General features: G+C 39.4%; 1 protein-coding gene across 3 annotated transcripts in view; it reads right to left on the bottom strand.

Moving 5' to 3' along the window:
* RBBP8 (RB binding protein 8, endonuclease) overlaps window positions 1–23,879 on the bottom strand; it is a 78,027-nt gene that overhangs the window by 45,844 nt on the left and 8,304 nt on the right. For 2 of the 3 annotated variants that reach the window (XM_030552908.1, XM_030552910.1), the window contains exons 2-4: window positions 20,177–20,398; window positions 12,592–12,634; window positions 1,226–1,321 (exon numbers count right to left, since the gene is read on the bottom strand). In XM_030552908.1, coding sequence (XP_030408768.1) covers window positions 1,226–1,321; window positions 12,592–12,634; window positions 20,177–20,288 — 251 coding nt within the window. In that variant the 5' untranslated portion in view covers window positions 20,289–20,398. Of the gene's footprint in view, window positions 1–1,225; window positions 1,322–12,591; window positions 12,635–20,176; window positions 20,399–21,945; window positions 22,070–23,879 lie in introns of all 3 variants that reach the window. The other variant, XM_030552907.1, reaches the window with a different exon arrangement.

Raw genomic sequence — 23,879 nt, 5'->3', positions numbered from 1 at the left:
AACCACATTAAACACATGGTATTCTGAAAGGTAAATTTGATGTTTGTAATATGGTTCTCCTCCTTGAATCAAACAGTCTTAAATACTCTTGCTTTTTCAGAACAAGAGTACCTTGTCTGCTAAGTAACAAATGGATGAACTTGCCAGGTATCTCTTTACTTTGTCCATGCAGGGTCAAAAGTTCAGGACCTTACACTATTGAATGGTCTTATTCCCCTTTACAAAGAATTTACAGGTATAAAGCAAACTATAAGGCTTTTACCTTGTTGTGGATTTTCACCTAGCAGATAAGTAGGAAAATAGTCCCAATATATTATGAACTCCTGCTTTCAATGCATTCTAAAAGCCTTTAAGTAGTGAGTTTTATACACAAGTAACATAATACTGGTCCCAGACACTTTTAAAGACTAATAGGAGATTTGATATAATTTTATGCATACTAGTTTTGTTCAATACTAATAGATTAAACAAACAAGTCACATGACATCCAAACTTAAAGGAAAAAACAGAATGGAGCAAGTAGTGATCAGTGAACAGCTGAGTATGAGAAAAGATTGGGGGAAAAAGACAAAGCTTAAAGGAGCTTGAAAAGAACCCTGAAAATCATAATCTACTGTAAGGATGTCTAATCAGTTGTCATGAGATTTTTAAAATAGAAAATGTAATCTAATAAATGCTTTCTAGTTTATTTTGCCATTTCCTTTAGAATCCTGGGCAGGATCTTGTCTTGCTCTGGAGTTTTGTCAATTTCCCATTTAATTTACACCTCTTACAGCAATTTTTGTAGAGGATATGAATTTGTTTAGAAGTTGCCACATTGTTTCCAGGTTGACCTCTTTCTTTTCTATGTATCTGTATTGCACCAAGCACTGTGGTACCTGTGAAAAAATACAATTACACCTCTACCCTGATATAACACTGTCCTTGGAAGCCAAAAAATCTTACCACGTTATAGGTGAAACCGTGTTATATCAAACTTGCTCTGATCTGCCGGAGTGCGCAAACCCGCCCCGCACCCCCCCGGAGCACTGCTTTACTACGTTATATCTAAATTCGTGTTATATCGGGTCACGTTATATTGGGGTAGAGGTGTATGTAAGAGGATTTTCACTTTCTACCTCTCCCTTTAATTATGATGTTCTGAGTATACATGAAAAAAATTTGGTCCAGCCCTTCTCTCCTCTCCCTCCAGCAAAACAAAAACAAAACAAAAAACCTCACTCACCTGTCTTCTAAAACTTTGATAGTGTCATGAAGTCCTTTCTGTTGCTCTCTCAGCTGCTGATTTTTGGTATAAAACTCTTCAAGCCTCTCTGCATCCCTAAAATAAAGGAGCAACAGGTAAATGCTTTTAGAAATAGATTAAAAAAACCTCTTCAGTTGTGACTAAAAGCTATTAAGTTTCAATAGATAATTCTGCTTATGGTTATGGCAACTTTGCTCTCTGTAATGTTTCTTCTATCTGAGAAGTGTGATTGATAATCAGCAAAAATATTAAGTTGAAAACAATAAATGAAATACTTGCATGTGTTTATTGTGAATGGCTGGTAACTTAAGATAATGTTTGAATTATACAGAAATAGTAGGTACTCCATAGCTCATGTTGAAACTAAATTTACACTAATGTCTGATTTTGGACACTTCCCCCATTTAAACCCACAAAAAGAGTTATGCCACTAAAAGGGCCATTAAAAGTGGTAGGTTAGATCTGGGGCCAAAGCAAAATTTTTCTACAAATCTCCAAATAAACCAGACAAAAGTCACCCAAATTATGGTACCTTACACACTACTTCTGGGGGGATTCTGCACCAAGAAAAATCCAAATTCAGCACCAACAAATTCAAAATTTTGCATATTTTGTCAAAATAAAGCAATATAATCACACCAGTTTCATTTGTTTTGGTAATTTATTTAAACTACAATACAGAAAAAAAGTCTCAATAACTATTTAGCATTTCCAAAACACACGAAAACTAAGTTACAAACACTTGGTAACTAAATACCCTGCATTCCAGTTATAACCCTGGATTTAAATTACATTACAGAAATCCAAAGAGAAGGAAAAAAGTAGAATGTCATTTTAAATTGCTCAGACTTTCACACATGAAAGTCATACAGTTTTGCTATTCATTGTCCTGGACCTGGCTGGGTACTTCGGGAAGTGCTTGGTTCTGACTGTCCTGACATTTTATTGGCTGCTTGGTAAATATTTATTTGCCCTTAGTATTTTTTTTAAATGGGTAAGTAAAATAAATCCTGAGATGTACTATAACCCCATTGTGGCACTTTTGCACAGGAAAAAAATTGAGAAAACACAGAGATCTTCCTAGCTGAGGATTCCCTTACCGTCATTTATAATAAGGCTCCTTTACATCACTTGAGCAATGTAGGGACCTTAAAACTTTCACAGGTTTTATGCTCCTGGGGGAATTGACAGAGCATGGGAACAGTTAACTAACAATAGGAACATTAACAATGTTACTACGTAGGCAGGCTGCTACATTTCTGCCTCAGAGAATGATTAACTAGCAGGCAGGCTGCTACATTTCTGCCTCTAGCCTGTCTCCTGCATAATAAAAAGCCCTACACTTCCATGCCAGCAAGCTGCAGTAAAAAGCGAGAGGGACAGAGGCACTCTCTCCCTCTCATTGTATGCCTTTCTGCTATCTTGGGGGCTACCTGTAACTAGTCAATATAGCGTTTTGGGGGCTTTTTTAGACATATACAATTTTCAAGTTGATGCTGTCCCTTTAGATGTTTTCAAATACATTTTACAACTCACTGATTTTGGGCTGCTGGAGACTGGCATTCACAAATGTGGTAGGAAGATGCTTCTGCAGTGTACTACCCAGATTTTCTTCTTTTATTGATTTAGAATTTTAAAACAAATTAATACCTTGAATGCTTTCCAACTTCACTTATTACTCAAATCGCTATCATAGATCCAAATAGTGCTTTACAATACAATTAAATTATCCTCTCGTGTAAGGAGTTTACGGTCTGAAGGGCCTGATCTTGCAAATGCCCCTAAAAGCACTAATACAGACTCTTATCTCCTTGTGGAGTGAAAAGCCAGGGACGAGTAGTCTAGATATTCCTGATATTTAAGGGGGAAGCCCCTGCTCCGTTCCCCCCCCCCACCTTTCAGGCCTACGATATGCAGAAGATCTAATCTACCTGGATTTTAGTAAGGCATTGGATACAGTTCCACATGGGAAAGTTCGAATTAAAATGGAGAAGATGGTTATTAATATGAGAACTGAAAGGTGGATAAGGAACTGGTTAAAGGAGAGACTACAATGGCTCATGCCTGAAGGATGAACTGTCAGGCTGGACTGAGGTTACTAGTGGAGTTCCTCAGGGATCCGTCTTGGGACCTTATCTTATTTAACATTTTTATTAATTATAGTGGCACAAAAAGTGGGTGTGTGTTAATAAAGTTTGAAGACAACATGAAATTGGGAGGTATTGCCAACACGGAGTATCATAAAAGAAGATCTGGATGACCTTGAAATCTCATAGACTCAAGGACTAGAAGGGACCTCGAGGGGTCATCGAGTCCAGTCCCCTGCCCTCATGGCAGGACCAAATACTGTCTAGACTACCCCTAATAGACATTTATCTAACCTACTCTTAAATATCTCCAGAGATGGAGATTCCACAACTTCCCTAGGCAATCTATTCCAGTGTTTAACTACCCTGAGAGTTAGGAACTTTTTCCTAATGTCCAACCTAAATCTCTCTTGCTGCAGTTTAAGCCCATTGCTTCTTGTTCTATCATTGGAGGCTAAGGTGAACAAAACACTCTTTTAGATACCTGAAAACTGCTATCATGTCCCCTCTCAGTCTTCTCTTTTCCAAACTAAACAAACCCAATTCCTTCAGCCTTCCTTCATAGGTCATGTTCTCAAGACGTTTAATCATTCTTGTTCTTCTCTGGACCCTCTCCAATTTCTCCACATCTTTCTTGAAATGCGGTGCCCAGAACTGGACACAATACTCCAGCTGAGGCCTAACCAGCGCAGAGTAAAGCGGAAGAATGACGTCTTGTGTTTTGTTTACAACACACCTGTTAATGCATCTCAGAATCACGTTTGCTTTTTTTGCAACAGTATCACACTGTTGACTCATATTAAGCTTGTGGTCCACTATGGGCCCTAGATCTCTTTCTGCCATACTCCTTCCTAGACAGTCTCTTCCCATTCTGTGTGTGTGAAACTGATTGTTCCTTCCTAAGTGGAGCACTTTGCATTTATCTTTATTGAGCTTCATCCTGTTTACCTGGAGTAATAGAAATGGGATGAAATTTAATAGTGCAAAGTGCAAGGCCATGAACTTCGGGAACAACAAGCATTTTTGCTGTAGGCTGGGACTTATCAGTTGGAAGCGATAGGGGAGGGGGAAAGACCTGAGTGTACTGGTTGATCACAGGATGACTATGAGCTGCCAGTGTGATGCAGCCTTGAAAAAGGCTAATGTAGTCATAGGATGTATCAGGTCAGGTATTTCCAGTATAGACAAGGAAGTGTTAGTACTATTATACAAGGCACTGGTGACATCTCATCTGGAATTGTGTGCGCAATTCTGGTCTCGCATGTTTAAGAAAGATGAAGTCAAACTGGAACATATACAGAAAAAGGGCTACCAGGATGATCCAAGGAATGGAAAACCTACCTTATCAGAGGAGATTGAGACAGCTTGGCTTATTTAGCTTAATCAAAAGAAGACGGCGGGGAATTATGATTGCTCTCTATAAATACATGATTGAGATAAATACCAAGATGGGGAAGGAATTATTTAAGTTAAGCGCCAATGTTGACACAAGAACAAATGGATATCATCAAGAAGTTTAGGCTTCGAATTAGATGAAGACTTCTACTCATCAGAGGAGTGAAGTCCTGGAACAGCCTTCCAAGAAAGTACTGGGGGGCAAAAATCCTAACTGGCTTCAAGACAGTTTGATAAATGTTTGGAGGGAACAGCATGATGAGACTGCCTATAATGGCATGTAGCCAATCTGCAACTGCTAGTAGCAAATACTGCATCTCCAAAGGCTGGTGGTAATGGTGAGGGCTCTGAGCTACTACAGAGAATTCTGGCTCGTGGGTCTTGTTCACATGCTCAGGGTCCACCTGATCACCATACTTGGAGTTGGGAAGGAATTTTCCCCTAGGTCACATTGGTAGAGACCCTGGGGTTTTTCATCTTCCTCTGCAGCATGGGACATGGGTCATTTGCAGTGTAAACAGTGGATTCTCTGTAACTTGAAGTCTTTAAATCATGATTTGAGAACTTCAGTAACTTAGCAAGAAGTTATGGGTCTAATACAGGAGTAGATGGGTGAGGTTCTGTGGCCTGCAGTGTTCAGGAGGTCAGACTAGATCAGTGATCTCCAACCCTTTTATGCACAAGATCACTTTTTAAATTTAAGATCAACTCAGGATCTGCCTGCCCTGCTCACTCCATTCCCCACTCCCTCCATCGCTCGCTCTCCCCCACCCTCATTCACTTTCACCAGGCTGAGGCAGGAAGGAGTGCAGGCTCTGGGCAGGGGCTGAGGGGATCAGAGTGTGGGAGAGGGTTCTGGGCTAAGCCTGGGTCAGGGGATTGGGATGCAGGAGGGAGTTGGGGTGCAGGGTCTGGGAGGAAGTTTGGGTGCAGGAAGGGGCTATGGTGCAGGAGGGGGTGTGAGGTGCTTGCCCCCTCCCACCGCCAGGGCCGCAAATGCCACCCTCAGATCTCTCACTAGCCGCAGTTTCTGGCCAATAAGAGCTGCGGAGTCGGCGCTGGGGGGCAGGGGCAGCGCGTGGAGCTGCCGGCCTCCCCTGCCTAGGTGCTCCAGAGACATGCCAGTTCCTTCTGGGAGCAGCACAGGACCAGCCTTAGTGCTGCTGTGCCGCTGGACTTTTAGTGGCTGGAAATCAAGACCTACTGGCAGAGGCTCCAGGATCGACCAGTTGATCGCAATCTACTGGTTGGTGACCACTGGAATAGATAATCATGATGGCTCCTTCTAGCCTTAAAGTCTATGAGATTCATAAACATGCAAAAAAGGAATAAATCTAATTTTAAAAGTCATTTATAGGTCATCTTTAAATTACCAAACTATAGACCTGAATCCTGTTTTACATAAAATACTTAAAAGAATATATAAAAGTACACTTCCATCTCCTTTTAAAACTCAGTAGATTTAGTGATTTGATCCTAAACTTTATGTTCATGTTTTAAAGAAATACAATGGAAGGAACAGAAAGAAGTTTTCAGGATTTGGGTACTGCTTGACAAGAGTGACTGACAATTTGGCTAAGAAGCTAGTCTTTGTAATTAATAGTCTCTGACCCTGCATTTACAAGATCATTAGTTCCAACACTGAACCAGGATACAACATAAGGAGCTCATTGTCAGGGTGGTTATCAAGTCTGAAATATTAAACCTCAGCTATTCAAAAGCATCAGGGAAAACAAAAACCCCTATGTAAGACTATTGTATCTACAATGTGGTACTTGTAGAACGACTCCAGCAAACAATAATTACGCCATTTGGTTTGATATGTATTAAATCACAACAAAATATCATCAATAATACAAATCTTCTAGAGACTAAATTACTCAATAATGTAAACTTCATTTTACACGGATGTAGAAACAGGTCAGGATTAAGTCAGTAACAGCACCAACAGTCAATCTCACAATTTTAGACTGGAACTGAAGCACATTTAAATATATTTTTGGAAGCTGTACATAATAATAAATAAAAAGGGTGGTGCTTAATTTGATTTTTCAAGATATTTGTAACTATTACATAAAGCAAGAAATAATTCAACTGAAAATCACTTACTATAACTGATGGTATACAAGTGTTGTAGTGTAAAAAGTCTGATTTGATTTATAGCTTGGTTCCATTATTGTCTGTGAAGTTACACAGTCACTGTATTGCCAAAGCTATTTTGTTCCTGACATATAAACTGTAGATATACACTATTTGGATTTTCACAAAACATCTGACAGGGTGTTTCATGAAATCCTACTCTCAAAATTAATTCGAATTCATTTTGATACCAATGTCAAATGGACTGAAAACTAGCTGAAGGACTAAAAAGGCACAGCCCAATCTGACAAATTCTGTTCTGTTCCATGCATTGTGTTTTATACAAATTTAATGTTTGCATAGTAGCAGATAATTTGCATTACTATAAACTGAAGCCTAAACTGACAGTCAACACACGCTGTCCAATCAAAGGTAGGAGTAGGACTTGCAGCTGCATAAAACTTGGCAACACTGGCTGGCAAAGCTGGGTGAGTGCTGAAGATGGAAGCTAAGAGGTAGCTGTATGTGTGGTTACTGGGGCTGCTGGTACTGCTGTGGGTTTGTGGGTTGCTGGAGAGATTTAGAGAGTGCTGAGGATGCTAGGGGAAGGATGGGCAGGCTGCAGATGTGGGAGCTTGAGGATAATACATCCCTCACCTTATGTTGCTGTCCTGCCTTCTCCTTCAAATGCCACTGCTAAATCCTCCTAGCTGCCCTTTTCAGATCCTGATCCAGCAGAGGAAATGGCAAGAGAGGCAGCAGGCAGATGACTACTCAGTAGGTGCCAAATTGACACCAGGTGGCCAAAACATAGGACAGCAGCTCAGATGGATATGTAAGAACCAGCTAAGAAAAGGGAGTGTGTGACAGAACTGAAATGCCTGACATTTGGCAGCATGAAAGGATAATGACAACTAAGTGGGGTGTGTTTAGCCGGAATATGCATACAACACTAAAATTTTACTGCAAACACCAGTGAGGATAGACAAAATGCACAGGGCCTATAGACAAAAATCAAACTTTATTTAATTTGGAAAAATGCAAGCTAATGCAGCTGGGGAAATACAAATCAAGTAACGAATTTGATAGATGGCAAATAACTGAAAAGTAGTAGTTCTGAAAGTGGACAGCAACTTAAGCATGATTTCTCAATGTAATAGGACAGCACAAAAGGGCAATGTAATCTTGATATACATGTAGAGATTTCACACCACAGAAAAGGGAAGTAATAATTCCATACTATAGGGCTTTGGTGCATAGCTGCCCTGGAAATCTGCCTTGATCTCCAAGACCCTCACTACCATAATGATACATACATTGGAGGAAGTCATAAAAGAGCCACCAGAAAGATGATCCTCTGGGAGTTATCATTGTACAAATAAATACATAACTGGAAGACTAATAAAGATACTAAAGAGTAAATCTGGACAATGTTGGGGAGGGTTCATATCTATTTGAAAGGTGCAACTATAAAGGAAGGAGAGGAATTATTTATTCAAAATAGCATAACTAGGAAAAATGCAGTGGCTGAAATTAACAATGGAAAAACTAGTTAACATAAGTACACATTCATAAGGTATAATTTGTTTTAGAAGAGCACAAAGAAACTGAATACAGAAAACTATGTTAAGAGTATTATGGTTGCATATTTAAAAATAAAGAATGAATATCTTGACCATATTGCACATAGGGAGTATTTTGATTACTGGTTAGAATAGAATACCTTTGTCGCAGCCCTAAGCCTATGCCACATATTCTACTCATTACCACATCTGAGGTAGAAGCCATACTTGAACAGCTTAATGGGACAAAATTGGAGGGCCCGGACAATCTTCATCTGAGAATATTAAAGGAACTCGCGCATGAAATTGCAAGCCCGTTAGCGAGAATTTTTAATGAATCAGTAAACTCAGGGGTTGTACCGTACGACTGGAGAATTGCTAATGTAGTTCCTATCTTTAAGAAAGGGAGAAAGAGTGATCCGAGTAACTATAGGCCTGTTAGTTTGACATCTGTAGTATGTAAGGTCTTAGAAAAAATTTTGAAGGAGAAAGTAGTTAAGGACATTGAGGTCAATGGTAATTGGGACAAAGTACAACATGGTTTTACTAAAGGTAGATCGTGCCAAACCAACCTGATATCCTTCTTTGAGAAGGTGACAGACTATTTAGACAAAGGAAATGCGGTAGACCTATTTTACCTCGATTTCAGTAAGGCATTTGACACGGTTGCACATGCGGAATTATTAGTCAAATTAGAAAAGATGGAGATCAATATGAGAATTGAAAGGTGGATAAGGAACTGGTTAAAGGGGAGACTACAACGGGTTGTACTGAAGGTTGAACTGTCAGGCTGGAAGGAGGTTACTAGCGGAGTTCCTCAAGGATCGGTTCTGGGACCAATCTTATTTAACCTTTTTATTACTGACCTTGGCACAAACAGCGGGAATGTGCTAATAAAGTTCGCGGATGACACAAAGCTGGGGGGTATTGCTAATACGGAGAAGGACCAGGATATCATACAGGAAGATCTGGACGACCTTGCAAACTGGAGTAATAGTAATAGGATGAAATTTAATAGTGAAAAGTGCAAGGTCATGCACTTAGGGATTAATAATAAGAACTTTAGATATAGATTGGGGACGCATCAGTTGGAAGCAACAGAGGAGGAGAAGGACCTTGGGGTATTGGTAGATCGCAGGATGACTATGAGCCGCCAATGTGATATGGCCGTGAAAAAAGCTAATGCGGTTTTAGGATGCATCAGGCGAGGTATTTCCAGCAAAGATAAGGAGGTGTTAGTACCGTTATATAAGGCGCTGGTGAGACCCCACCTGGAATACTGTGTGCAGTTCTGGTCTCCCATGTTTAAGAAGGATGAATTCAAACTGGAACAATTTCAGAGACGGGCTACTAGGATGATCCGAGGAATGGAAAACCTGTCATATGAAAGGAGACTCAAAGAGCTTGGCTTGTTTAGCCTAGCCAAAAGAAGGCTGAGGGGGGATATGCTTGCTCTTTATAAATATATCAGAGGGATTAATATTAGGGAGGGAGAGGAATTATTTAAGCTTAGTACCAATGTAGATACAAGAACGAATGGGTATAAACTGGACACTAGGAAGTTTAGACTTGAAATTAGACAAAGGTTTCTAACCATCAGAGGAGTGAAGTTCTGGAACAGCCTTCCAAGGGGAGTAGTGGGGGCAAAAGACATACCTGGCTTTAAGATTAAGCTTGATAAGTTTATGGAAGGGATGATATGATGGGAGAGCCTAATTTTGGCAACTGATCTTTGATTATCGCCAGATAAGTATGCCCAGTGGTTGTTGATGGAATGTTGGATGGGATGGGATCTGAGTTACTGCAGAGAATTCTTTTCTGAGTGCTGGCTGGTGAGTCTTGCCCACATGCTCAGGGTTTAGCTGATCGCCATATTTGGGTTCGGGAGGGAATTTTCCTCCAGGGCAGATTGGCAGAGGCCCTGGAGGTTTTTCCCCTTCCCCTGCAGCGTGGGGCATGGGTCACTTGCTGGTGGATTCTCTGCAGCTTGAGGTCTTCAAACCACAATTTGAAGACTTCAATAACTCAGGCATAGGTTAGGGGGTTGTTATAGAAGTGGATGGGTAGGGTTCTGTGGCCTGCTTTCTGCAGGGGGTTGGACTAGATGATCACATTGGTCCCTTCTGACCCTAGAATCTATGAATCTATGCTCAAACATGGCGTCTGTATGGTCAATTGTTAGTCAAAAGGTCACATTGCTCTTTTTCTCTGGTCACCTAAGGGTCAGGCTAGTGCGGTGTGCAACATTATACTGCCATGTGCATTTTCCCGCTCTTTTTGCCTGGTTACCTAGGGGTCAGGCTAGTGCCTTGTGCAAAAATACCAGCGTGCCGTGTGCATAAGGGTAGTGTGCCGTGTGCAGATCCTGTTTATGTGGAGGGCTCCAGCTCGGAACCTGGAGGGCGAAGGAGCTAGGGACCAATCAGATGCTGACACGAGTAAGAGAGCTTTTGAATAAAACCATGTCTCGCGCCAAGATCTAGAGGAGTATCCGCATGTTAGCTGGAAGGCCTGATCACCCTTTCAGCCAGAAGGGTCTCCTGCGTATCTTGCCGGCTCGTGTTGTGTCCCGCCAATTCGTCATGCCCTTGGTGTCTGTACCGCTGGTCAGCTGCGCCTGGAGTGTGGTATTTGTATTCTAATTTCTGTGAATATTCTGTTTGCTTAGCCTCTTCTCTTTCTCCCTCCCTTATTTGGCACAGAACTGTATATATTGTTGTTACTTGGTACCAAGTTATGTATATAGTATATGAAAGTTAAATTGTTGTATTAATTGCTAATGTGGTTAATTGTTGTACTTTACAGTATTTGGTTAATGTACATAGTTTACTCAGTTTGGTGTATCTGGTTTAATTTCTGATGAGCAGTTAATCACAGATCATTTGGTTTCCTGTTGTTGGTTGTAAATAGATTGTTTCAAGTTGTGTAAATATTCTTGTTCTAATAGTATTGTTAGTTAGTAAAAGCACTCCTCCCCAGCCCAAGTTGCAACTCCTTCCCCATCAATAAACGGCCACGTGGTTTTGAACTTTCAATCTGTCACATTTTGATTTTCCTCATTTGATCAAAAACTTACTCGAACCTATATTGGTCTCGGACAAACTTAATTTCTTTAGTGTGTTTAATGCAATTAAGTCCCCCCCACCCCTATGGAAAGAAAATTATAATACAAACACATTTTTTCATATAGCAAACATAGTATACACTACTTATAATGCAGTCAAGTTTTTGAAACTTTCATTTTCCTTTCCTGAAAGCCGGGGTTAACATTTGCAAACATAATATTGAATTAACATAGGATTTGGCATTTAACTGAATTATGGCATCTGGTGTGAGAACTAAAAATAAGCTGTTTTAAATTTGTAAACATAGTACATGGATTTTACTATGTTTACTTTTATTATCTTGGTTAAAATACACATTTTGTAGTTAATGTGTCTAATAAGCTATGTTCAATATTGTTAAAGAGGAAAAAAATAAATTTTTCACAGCACAGGAGTGCATAAACCTTCAGGCTAGGGAAGTAAAAGGTTAATTAGTTAACCAGTAAGCATTAGTCTTACTGGTTAACCTGCCTTAACGGTTAACCCCGGGCCAGCCAGCCAGCTGACCCCAGTTGTCCCGCATTGGCAGGCCGCACAGCCCCCAGGTGTGCCACTCGGACTGAGGGGCCCTAGCTGCACTGGCCGATCACCCCCAGCCGCTTAACCATTTAAACGGTTAACTTTTTAAACGGTATTTACATCCCTACTTCAGGCTGGAGTTCTTTATACAAATCACTATGACCCAGCTTAGGGGAGGCAACACTTAAAGGTACACTGCTAAGCTAACAAAAATTTAAAATATGGTTATGCCACTTGCTGCTCCTTTATAATGTACAAAAGTGACTTCACCTTAAAAAAAGGTTTCCTACTTATTTTTTTTCATATTTGAATTATCAACACCCTTGATGGGCACCTTAGAAATACCACAGAAGACTGCATCACCAACCGCTCATGCAAGCGATGGAGAACTGGAGTTCAGGTTATAGATCCTGCAAATATTTATACATGCATATTACTGACGTCAACATTGCTACTCATATGAGTCAAGTTATGCACATGGGTGTCTGCAGGATCAGGCCTCAAGTCCTCAACTCACCATGTAGGAATTACAGTTTATTAATTATACCAAATTTTCCTCCTATGAAATCTCTCTGTCTGGCATATGAACAGGTACTTACAAACACCTTTCCTTTTTCAGTTTGGATATTTTCAACTGTAATCCTGGAAAGCAAAAAGAAAAAACATGGATTATCTTTTGACTCTTTTTAAAACAACTGTATAGCTGAATTGTCCTTTCAGTTATGAAAGCTTTAAAAATCATTCATAACATTTAACCACTCCCTTTTCTCTTGTCCACAGGTAATTTATAACTCATTCTAAAATTGGCCCATCAGATAGGAAGCAGCATTGTTGTTTGCAAAGCCCTACTTTGGAAATGGCCTCAGTTTCCATTTTTCCATTCCAGTGGGTTTTAGTCACACGAGGGATGAAATTTATTCAGGTGTATGTGATGCAAAAGTCATTTTGTTCCATGAGTGTTTCCTGGTGTCAATCTCTATGGAAATATGCTTGCCTGCCATCTGTGAAAGAGGAAAAAATGCTGCAACATAACTAATGGAGGAGGAAAGTAGTGGCTCCTGGACTAAGAGGGTAGCGCCTATTTGGACCTTGCCATGATATCTGAATTAGTTCTTGGTTGAGTTCAGGAACAGCTATAAAGATCCCATTATTGGCTCTCTCAGGATCCTTAATAAATAACACCTGCTTCTCTTTTAAATTAATATAGAAATTTCTCCTTTGTAAAAAAATATACTTCACCTCTATTATGCTGTAAAGGTAGGGGGTATTGTGTACTATTCATATGAAAAATTTTCTTGGACTTTGCAGACATGGAGTGTACACAGTACTACGTGGATATATAAAATTGCAGAAAAGATTTGACATTAATTTTCAAATATTACAGTATCCGGTCATGTAATTAAGGCCAGAATCATGGATACACACAAAGCAGCAATGTTAAGGGACCATCGCTTAAGGTTCCTACATCCCCAAGGAGGGCATGCTTCTGGGGCTACTACTATTCTCCCAGTTCTAATGGAGCCATGCTGCTGGGGATTCCTCAGGCTGAAGCTTCCCAGAAAGCCACTTTAAGATAATCTGAGGAATGATGCACATCATTCTGTGCCTTCCTCACTCTCCTCCTGTTCAGTCATTGAGGATCTGAGACATCTACTCTGTGCAGGAGAGGGAAGATTCATATATGTAGGGGACCCTCCAAATGTAACTGTTGGGGAAAATCAGATGCTAAGTACATGACGAAGAAAATTAAGAATGGAAAAATAAAACATGTGAAGCCAATGAATAATGAAATTTCCTCCCCACTCAATGCCTTCTTCAAACATGCTACCAAAAAAGGACCAGTTTAATTCATATTTTAAAAAACTTTTGAACTAAAAATGTCTGTGCCAGCATGCCATTCACAAAAAAGGATATTCTTTAATGTTATAATCTCATGAAATCCTTATTAAGAAAGCACTGACATAGTAAAGACATAACATAACATAAAAACGACGTAACATAAAAACACAAAAATAAAAACTGTGACCTTGCTTGGAGAATAGAGGTTAGAATTGTCGAGAAGTTTCTCCCCTCTCCCCCAGGAATAGCTGAATAAAAAAGTCTACTTGCTGACATATATGCTACTCTTTATTCTGGCAAACCTTCCAGTATTCAGGCTTCCACTTGAAAAGTAATAGTCAAGACAAAGATTCAGTGAATACACACTATAGACTGTTACAAGATGATGAGGTAACAACGAGATAGAAAATCCATGGAGACTACTTCAAAAGAACGTTCTTGGGACACAGGTAAAGACTTCTCTTATCTCATAAGCACTCAACACCTGTGAGACTTTATGTTCTGTCACGCAGTACAGAGAGAGGGGTTACTTTTTTATTTTTTAAAGTGGTTGCTATTGATAAAGTCAATTAGATATCAGCAATTAGAACCCCTATAAAGTGTGCTTTAATCCTACTCCACACCCTTCGGAAGGAATGAGGCTGCACAACAATGTGGCTCCTGTATGAACAGGTAGTCTGTTCAGTAAAGTATTTAAGATTGTAACATTGGCAACCTGAGCTGCCAACTGAAGAGGCAGTGCTCAAAAGGCCAAGTACTATGCTACAAGTAACACTATCTCCCCTCTCACCTGAATTCAGGAAGAGCTAAACTGGTGACTTAAAAAAAAACTTAAGTAATGACTACAATGAGAAGGCAGGAATCCAGTTTGTTACATTTATCTAAGAGTGTAGAATTACTAATGTTGCCCATAATCTCTTCCTTTTTGTCTTTCAGGGTACCAGAAAGCTTTGACTGAGCTAACTAATAGGACTTGTGTTTCCAAAAAAGTTTTATGTTTCCAGTATTCAACATATAGCAAACCAAATATTTGTCTAAAGTGGAAAAAAATCCTCAATTTAATCACAACCACTTAGTTTCTCCTTTCCAGATACCTTCTTGCGAAACAGGTGGATGATTTGGTGCAAGGGGTCTACTGCTGGGATGTTAGGCTTTAACTGTTTTAAGGTGAACAATTTGTAGGTGACTTGATGAATATTTATTAAAGCTCTTTATATGTTTTAAATCTAATTTTTAAATTAACATTTAGGTTAATATAAATACACAACATTCAACATTTAAAAGTTAATGTTATGAGACTTGTAACTAGGCTACATTATGCATATATGTAATATTTTTCATTAAGGATTGTGACTTATTTATACCTTAATGAATACTTCATAGAATCACAGAATATCAGGGTTATAAGGGACCTCAGGAGGTCATCTAGTCCAATCCCCTGCTCAAAGCAGGACAAATCCCCAACTAAATCATCCCAGCCAGGGCCTGTCACTATCCTTAAAAACCTCTAAGGAAGGAGATTCCACCACCTCCCTAGGTAACCCATTCCAGTGCTTCACCACTCTCCTAGTGAAATAGTGTATACTTAAATATAGTAGAGTTATCATAGCTACAGGAACTTCAGCATTTTAATTTCTTGACCTGTGTACTTAAGTTTTCAGTATTAACATTGCATTAGCATATGGCTTGGCATCTAACTCTACTGTCTGAGAAAAAAATGAAATGGAAATACTTAAGAGAAACCAGAGAAAAAATTATAGTAGTTCATTCAAATGTATGCAATTTTACATTCAAACAAATCTATCTGAACTGCAGTTCTTGGAATATGAAATACAGTTTTTTCTCTTATGGGACTAGTGTGTTCTGGGGCTTCCATCTGAGGGGTTATAGGCTGATTGGGTTATAATTGGTTGATTGGGTTACAATTATATTATGCAGATGCCTGTCCAGAAACAATTCTACTGAGACCACATCTATCATATGGTGACAATTTCTGATCTTTATTAACATGGATTGTGTTTTAAACAGTGACTTAATAGGGAAAAGGTTCCAAATTCCATTATACATACAGTTTCCTAATAGCACCTCTTTCTTATCCTAAAAAGCCAAGCATTTTAAGTAAAAGGATGTAATAGAATGGAATGTGGCCCACAACCTTCACCATTGTGGTGAATGAATTCTTTCTTGCTTTCTCTCATCTATTAGTTACCCTTCCACATGAGAAAACAAGCGATAGCTGAAAACCTTTTGAAGACTTCCATGTGTCTTATGTTATCTTAAAACGACGTACGGAAGACATTCAGTGTAAAAGTTTCAGACTGGTAGTTGTGTTAGTCTGTATCGGCAAAAAACGAGAAGTCCTTGTGGCACCTTAGAGACTAACAAATTTATTTGGGCATAAGCTTTCGTGGGCTAGAACTCACTTCATCAGATGCATGGAGTGGAAAATACAGGAGCAGGTATAAATACAGGAAAAGATGTGATTTGCCTTACCAAGTGTGAGGTCAGTCTAACAAGACAATTCAATTGACAGCAGGATACCAAGGGAGGAAAAATAACTTTTGAACTGGTAATGAGAGTGGCTCATTTCAGACAGTTGACAAGGTGTGAGTAACAGTAGGGAGAAATTAGTATTCAGGAAATTAAGTTTAGGTTTTGTAATGACCCAGCCACTCCAAGTCTTTATTCAAGCCTAATTTGATGGTGTCCAGTTTGCAAATTAATTCCAGCTCTGCAGTTTCATTATCACTTTACTATGTAATTTTAAAAGTTATAGTTCTAATAATCTTTCATTATTCTACTGAAGTGCTAAATTCTGCAGGACAAATTTTTGAAAATACTTCTAAAGATATCAAAAATATCTTTTATGAGGCACCTGAGAAACAGAAAATTTACTCTGAATGGATGAGAGGATAACTTAATGCTGAAGGTAAGGATATAATGCAGTAATGAAGAGCATGAAAAACGCAATTTCAACATAATTTTATTTATTTTTTCCATAGTCTTCAACCTTCACATCTCCCATAGGAATCCTTCAATGCAAAAATGTGTTTTATTTTTCATGATCCTATCTGTCCTAAGACTCACATCTTCTTTACCACAGGCTCCTGGTTTTCTATGGATGTAATGGGGAAGAACTGGATTATTTATTTCATTGTTCTACAAAAACCTCCTTTTGTTTGTTCGATGTGTTACAGGTATATTTGTTTCCTTCAGTACACAGCTACAGATTTAGTTTTAAAGGTTATGCTCAGATACAAAGTTGATGAGGGACAAATCCTATACCTGCTTAGAGACTATTCATATCATGTATCTAATTTGTAATTAGTATGTAAGTACAAATATCTGTAGGAGGATCTGGACTCTTCACAAATATTAGTATTAGATAATATCCTGTGTGAAGTTGAAAAGTATTAATTGCCATAAACATTTCACAAATGGGAAATGGAAGCACAGAGATTTACTGACCAATTTTCAGAAGTACTAAGCACCACAAATTCCACTGAAGTCAACAGGAACTACAGGTGCACAGCCCGTTTGATAATTAGGCCTTGCTCAAGGCCACACAGGAAGTTTGTGGCAGAAACTACTAGCTATTTTGCCAGCAGAGAAGCAGCTTTTCAAAAGTGAACAAATTGGCCTGATAAAAAATGAAAAAGCCTCAATTTATCCTCCAAAGACAAAGTACAGAAGCTGGAAAATTACATTTGTTAAAAAAATAGCTGTTTTTTATTTAGTGTGATAAAGCACACAATGGGGAGTGCATAGACTTTTTTTTTCCTCCAATGTGCTAAAAAAAATCCAACATAACCAATTTAAAGCATTCTAAAAAATTACAACTTTTATAAAATTTCAGGCAGTTATAATTTGTTAACTTGCAAATCCCTAGAAAGCAGAATTTGTAATAGAAATAACTATCCTCTGATAGTTAGAACAAGCACACATAAAGTACTTCACTTCTTGAGCAAACATTCTATTTCTCCTAAACATAACCATATGTAATATATTTTTTGCTGACATCTAGATTTGAAACTCATGAATCAATTTTAATTCTTATTTATAGACTTCAGAAACAAGCAAAGTCCAGGCAAGTCTGTGTTTGATGTGTCTTAAATATTCTCTTCTCCCCACCTTTCGAAAAAATTAGCTATCCTTCAGGCATGCCTTTGATGTTATCATGGAAGATCTAATTTTACCCAACACTGTAGGACACGCTACCGAAGGGCTAGGCATGAAAAAGTTTGCCTAGTGGCAAAATTACCTGGCCCTGCCCAATACACATTTTAAACAGAACCTGTAAATGTATAAAGAAAACCAAAAAACTTTATGCACTGAATGTCCCAAATAACTATAGAAAGGGGCATTCAACACTACCCATAAGTCTTAGTTTTTTTAAGTTCACGGTTAGACAATCCCTCTCTGATGCTCCAACATATGATCTGCTGATGACATCACATCCACTACTGAAACCTAGCTGAAGGTTGAATCAAATCAACCAGGGTAAAGATAATATTTTAAGAAATAAAAACAATGTTGTAGTTTTTCAGGACATTCTATAAACTTATTTTTTCTCCCAGGATACAAACTAAGATTTTATTTTTTTTAAAGTAACCAGAATGCAATTGGCTGGTAAATCTTTTTCTTTTAATTAATGTCAAATTAATTTCCTTTTAGCGAACAACAAATTAACAAATGTTTTTGACCATGTACACAAACCCTCAAGGCCCAGCCTTGCAAGTTGCTAAGTGGGATCAAACATCCCACTGAAATTAGTGGGAGTTATGAGGACAAATGCATCTTATAAGATTGGGCCATTAGGTATTTGAAAACTAAGGATCCTGCAATCCTGCCTCCACAGAGAGATCCCTGTAATCCTGCAATCAGGCCTCCATAGACAGATCCCTGTACTCATTTTGAAATCAGTGAGACTCCACATAGGTGGAACCATCTGCCTATGAGGATCTAATTGCACGACTGGGGCCTACGTTAATTCCTAATAAGTCATCTGCTTCTCTTCCAAAGTGATTTGCATTGTCTTTAATGTACAATGCATTTTTTGACCTTCAAGTCAAATGCTGTTCTTAATCAGTTCAAAAGAACTAATCTTGCATTAACAACTATTCATGTGATTTAAGGTTTGAGAGACCAGGTTTTAAGTTTGGACCACATTTTTAGAAAGAGAAAAAACACACATGAGAATCATTTAAATAAATATTATAAATATGATAAAATATAAAAATTATAGGCTGTGATAATTCCTCTCATATTTGGATGTTTTTTAATTCTCTCCAATACTCAAGAATGCAGATGTACAATGCCTTCTAAGAGCCATAATCATGGTACAACCAGTAGCACAAAGGTTGAAAATATAATGCAAGAATAAATAGCTTCTATTATAAATTTATAAATTATAAATTCCTGCTTCTATTATAAATTTCATTGTGAATATTTAAAACTAGAGGCATTACCACTTGGCATTTTCTCACATCAGAACTACTAGCAGGGCCAGCTCCAGGCACCAGCTTATTAAGCAGCTGCTTGGGACGGCAACTCGGGAGTGAGGCGGCACTTTCAGGGATTCGGCGGCAATTCGGCGGAGGGTCCCTCACTCCCGATTGGAGCGAAGGACCTCCCGCTGAATTGCCGCAGAACATAATTGCGATCGCGCTTTTTTTTTTTGGCTGCTTGGGGCAAACCCCTGGAGCCGGCCCTGACTACTAGTGTTAATATATATACAGTTCATTGGTTTTATGTTTCTGAAGAGGTAAGTAGTAAGGGAAATCAAAAAAGAGAAAAAAACATTGGGCTTGGTAACTTGTTTTTCCTTTAAAAATACTGAGTTTCAACTATGAAGCTTTATTATCAAATAGCGCTAAGTGCCTCCAAAGCAACTGTAACTGTCAGTTCAAGTTAAGTAACTTTACTTGGTAGATTTATGAGCTCATTTATAGAGTTTATTTGCTTAGGTTCCAACCCTGCAAGAATTTTCAGATTTTTAAAGCCAAAAGAGACCATTGTGATCATCCAATCTGACCTCCTGCATAACACAAGCCGTTGTAGTCAGAGACGTTTTGTACTGGCTCACCTGCAGGATTGCAGCCTTAGACTAAACTTTTTTACTTCTAAAAACTAGCACAGCTGCTACAAATAGCCTCCTAATCTAACTGTGAACAAAGTTTCTTCATACTAACAGTTACCATTTTACGTACACAGGGACATAGCATAGGGAGAGACTTCTGAGTCATCAAGTCCAGTTTCCTGCTGTCACAGGCAACACCTTCATATAATCTTGTTCATAAATAAATCAAACTCTATCAACATACAGCATCAGTTGGAATAATTTACCTTGTACTTCTTTATCATGACATTCTTTTAGTTTGGACCACAGATCCTTGAAGATGTCACCAGTAGATTCAGCAGAGCTAGGGCTTCCACAACCTCCTCCAGAAGCATTCATTTTGTCTTTTCCAATGTAACTTTTTTCGCTTACCTATGGTACTTGTTCACTATCTTTTTTAATTTTAAATTACATAGCTATGAAGTTTGTTTCTGAAGACAGCCGCATGCCTGTAATGAGAGATTGACAACATTTACATTTGCATGTATGTATCAGAGTATGACTTGAAGCCATGGATGAAATACAAAGCCCACTGCCTGTCATTGTCAAGTTGTGCTTATTTAATGACAATCATTCACCTTAAAAGCTTGGTAAGTGCTAATTATCTTGCCGAAAGCTAAAAACTACTGTACAATAAAAGCTGTTATTAAAAAAAAAAAAGCTACCAAATTCAAATTAGACAATGGATTTTAAGGATCGTTCACTCTTTTTCCATGTTTGAAAACATTTTAATCTAATTCCTGATTACCAAAATTACCTTATGATTCCCACATTTTACAATTTGAAAATGCTTCAATACAATTTTGTAAAAGGGGCCAACTGGCTTAAAAAACCCCACAGGGTGTGCACATGTATTTCTTTATGCATATAATTCTAGATACAGGCCAAGAATGCTCATTCCTAAAGGAGGAAATCAGATGAAGATGAACACTCAGGTTCCCCTGGTAGTTTTCCTCTAAATTCTGCCACCAGGAATGGGATTGTGTCATCACAGAATAGGAGGTTGGTCTCAGAACTTGCAGATCCCCCAAAATCCATAAGGATCTTGGGATTCATCAAAGTCACAGGGTCCTGTGTCTCTGCACTGAATCAGATTCCTCTGACTCCAGCAATATGACTCACATGGAGTCACACTGCAAGGAAATTCCCAACCTACTGCTGCTCCTGCTGCCTTATGAGGGGTTCCACAGTGCAGAGGATCTCCTCAGGTAATCTAAGAGGCAGCAAGATCTTTCCTCTCTCCCAGTCTCTTTACGTTGTAAACTTTTGAGGTCAGGGACTGTTTCTTATATGCTTGCACAGTACCTACCCACAATCGGTCCTGATCTGGGTGGTTATTGTTCTGCAGTACAAATAATAAATAAGTACATGAATAATCCCCCAGTCCTTTTGAGATATTCTTAAACAATGATTCTGATCGAGCATGCAACTGGAAGGGGCCAGGGCTCCTTGAATTTCTGAGGTAAAATGCAAAGCTTCTCCTCATAACCCAGCAAGACCTAGGAGTAACAAAGCAGCTGTACTTCCTAATGTACAAGTCCAAGAGCTACCTAAACATAAGTATTGAGGCTGCAACTTCTCTCACAAATAGGTCTCACAAACAATAGGTCTCTTCATATTAGAAAGGATTGTTCAATGGTTTGAGGGCTAACTTAGGACTTGGAATACCTGGCTCCAAGTCTTTGCTCTAACACATACTTCCTGTATGACTTTGGGTAAGCCACTTAACCTCTCTGTGCCTCACTTCCCCATCACTAAAATGGGATATTAGTACTTCTTTATTTTACAGCAGTGTTTAAGGATAAATACATATAAAAGAGACTGTGTGGAGGCTCAAAATGTGCACCTTACATAAACCAGACATCAGACAACCCCAGATATGCTTGAATCTGCTTTGGCTCTTGCAGATTGAATTATGTGACTTATTGCACTGGCTATAAATTTCAAGTTAGCGAAGGTTCTCATATTAAACACAGCTCAACAGAAAACAAGTTACCTTTTAGAATTAGGGATAACTAATGGTCACCAACTGAAGTCGTGATAGAGGTCTCCATACATCTTCACAGCTGAAATGCTTCACTTTGAGCCATCATACAATGCTTCTTTGTAGAACTCATTGCCTAATAACATTAGGAATGTCTTTTAGACATTTGTTTTCATTAGCTTTTAAATAGAGCTGCCTGAGAAATCACCTCTCTCTCTATGAGCAGTCAGGACAGTGGAGCTCAGATGATGTGCCCTTGCTTATAGACTTAGATGTGAACATCTAGGGTCTGTCATTTTCAGTTGGAGGGCATGTGATTCCAGAGTTTTCTTCCACTTTTGGGGATTGTCTTTAAGGTTGTCCTGCACAAGTTTCCCACTACATTTATATTCAGTGGTACATAATGCTGAAATTAAAAGAATAAAAGTAGTGGAATTGTCCTAAATTCCATCAGCTTTGTGACCCCAAAACGAGATGCCACTCATGGCAAATGTTCAACACATGATCATGCATACTCTGCTTACGTTCCTGCCTCTAGCAGTCAGTGTTCAGGAATATCCCTGGACAAAGCTGGGCAGCTGCATAAGCACAATGGGCACATGATAAAAATGAAAAAAGCTGAGTCTGGATATTAAGAACTGATTCTAAAACAGCCTTCATGGCTCTGAAAAAGAGCTTGAAACACTGAACTAAATGTCTATGAATGCATAACTGCCTCCAGCAGAGGGAGGAGCAGCAGGAGAAAGCTGCCTGATACCACCCGCTGCTCTAAAGAAGAAAAGGCCTGCTGCTTGGGGTTCCAACCCTTTCCTCTAGCCCATTGGCTTTATAGCTCAAACTGGGATAATTTTTCTTCCCTAAACATTATCCATTTTGGCATCAAAATGAGAGGTCTTTCCCAGTACACTGCGCAGGATTTTGTAAGATATTGTCCATCTCTTCTCTTACATGTTTTCATCAACAGTAGCAGTTACTAGATGGACAATTTAATTACTGTAACTAGATGTCTGTTTAACACTTCATTGAGATTAACAGGGCAGTTCCTTCACTCAGCTGTATTGGTGCTGCTCTCTATTTGTTACCAACGTTGGGTGCACTAGCTTAAGAAAGTATCAGAGGGGTAGCCATGTTAGTCTGGATCTGTAAAAGCAGCAAAGAGTCCTGTGGCACCTTATAGACTAACAGACATATTGGAGTATGAGCTTTCATGGGATGCATCCAATGAAGTAGGTATTCACTCATGAAAGCTCATGCTCCAATACATCTGTTAGTCTATAATGTGCCACAGGACTCTTTGCTGCTTTAGCTTAAGAAAAGCTCTTGCAGCCAGTAACATTCATTAACACCATGACACTGTTGACACTCCAGCGGTTAGACAACTATTAAAATTGCAGGCAGCCACAAAAAAACTGTCTATACAAGGACTCCCAGAAGTAGGTATTTTTGCAGGACACAGCCTGAGTGCATCAGCTTTAAGGCCACATGCAGCCTTTAGAGCCACCAAGGTTGCCCAGAGAGGATGCATCACTTCTTCTCCAGGCTGAGAAGTGGGTACTTCACAGGAGCCCAAAAGGGACAGCTGTGTTTGCAGCCCTGTCCATGGGCTGAGAGGGCCCAATTTCATCTTCACTTCCTTACAGTAACTCTCACTGTCACTGTAACAAACTAGCAGAACACCGGTCTGAGCGGGGAGGAGGGCGGATTGCAGTGTTATAACGGGGGGTGGGGGGGCGAGCAGTGGGCATGGGGCAGTATCGAGGCGCTGATTCAGGGACCCCAGGGAGGTATTTTGAGCTGGAGGGGGGGCGGCACGTGTTCTTGTGCGGCGGGGCCGGGGAGCCCAGGGGAGGCACCTGGGGGCGGTTGTTCGGCGCCGGCACAGAGGGGCTGTTTCTGGGAAGGGGCCGCCCAGGCCCCGCCTCACCGCGAGTCTCCCCCGAGCCCAC

The sequence above is a fragment of the Gopherus evgoodei genome, chromosome 2, assembly GCF_007399415.2.
Source record: "Gopherus evgoodei ecotype Sinaloan lineage chromosome 2, rGopEvg1_v1.p, whole genome shotgun sequence".
NCBI classification, from domain to species: domain Eukaryota; kingdom Metazoa; phylum Chordata; order Testudines; family Testudinidae; genus Gopherus; species Gopherus evgoodei.
The sequence above is the reverse complement of the archived record's forward strand: the minus strand, read 5'-3'. Positions and strand labels throughout refer to the sequence as shown.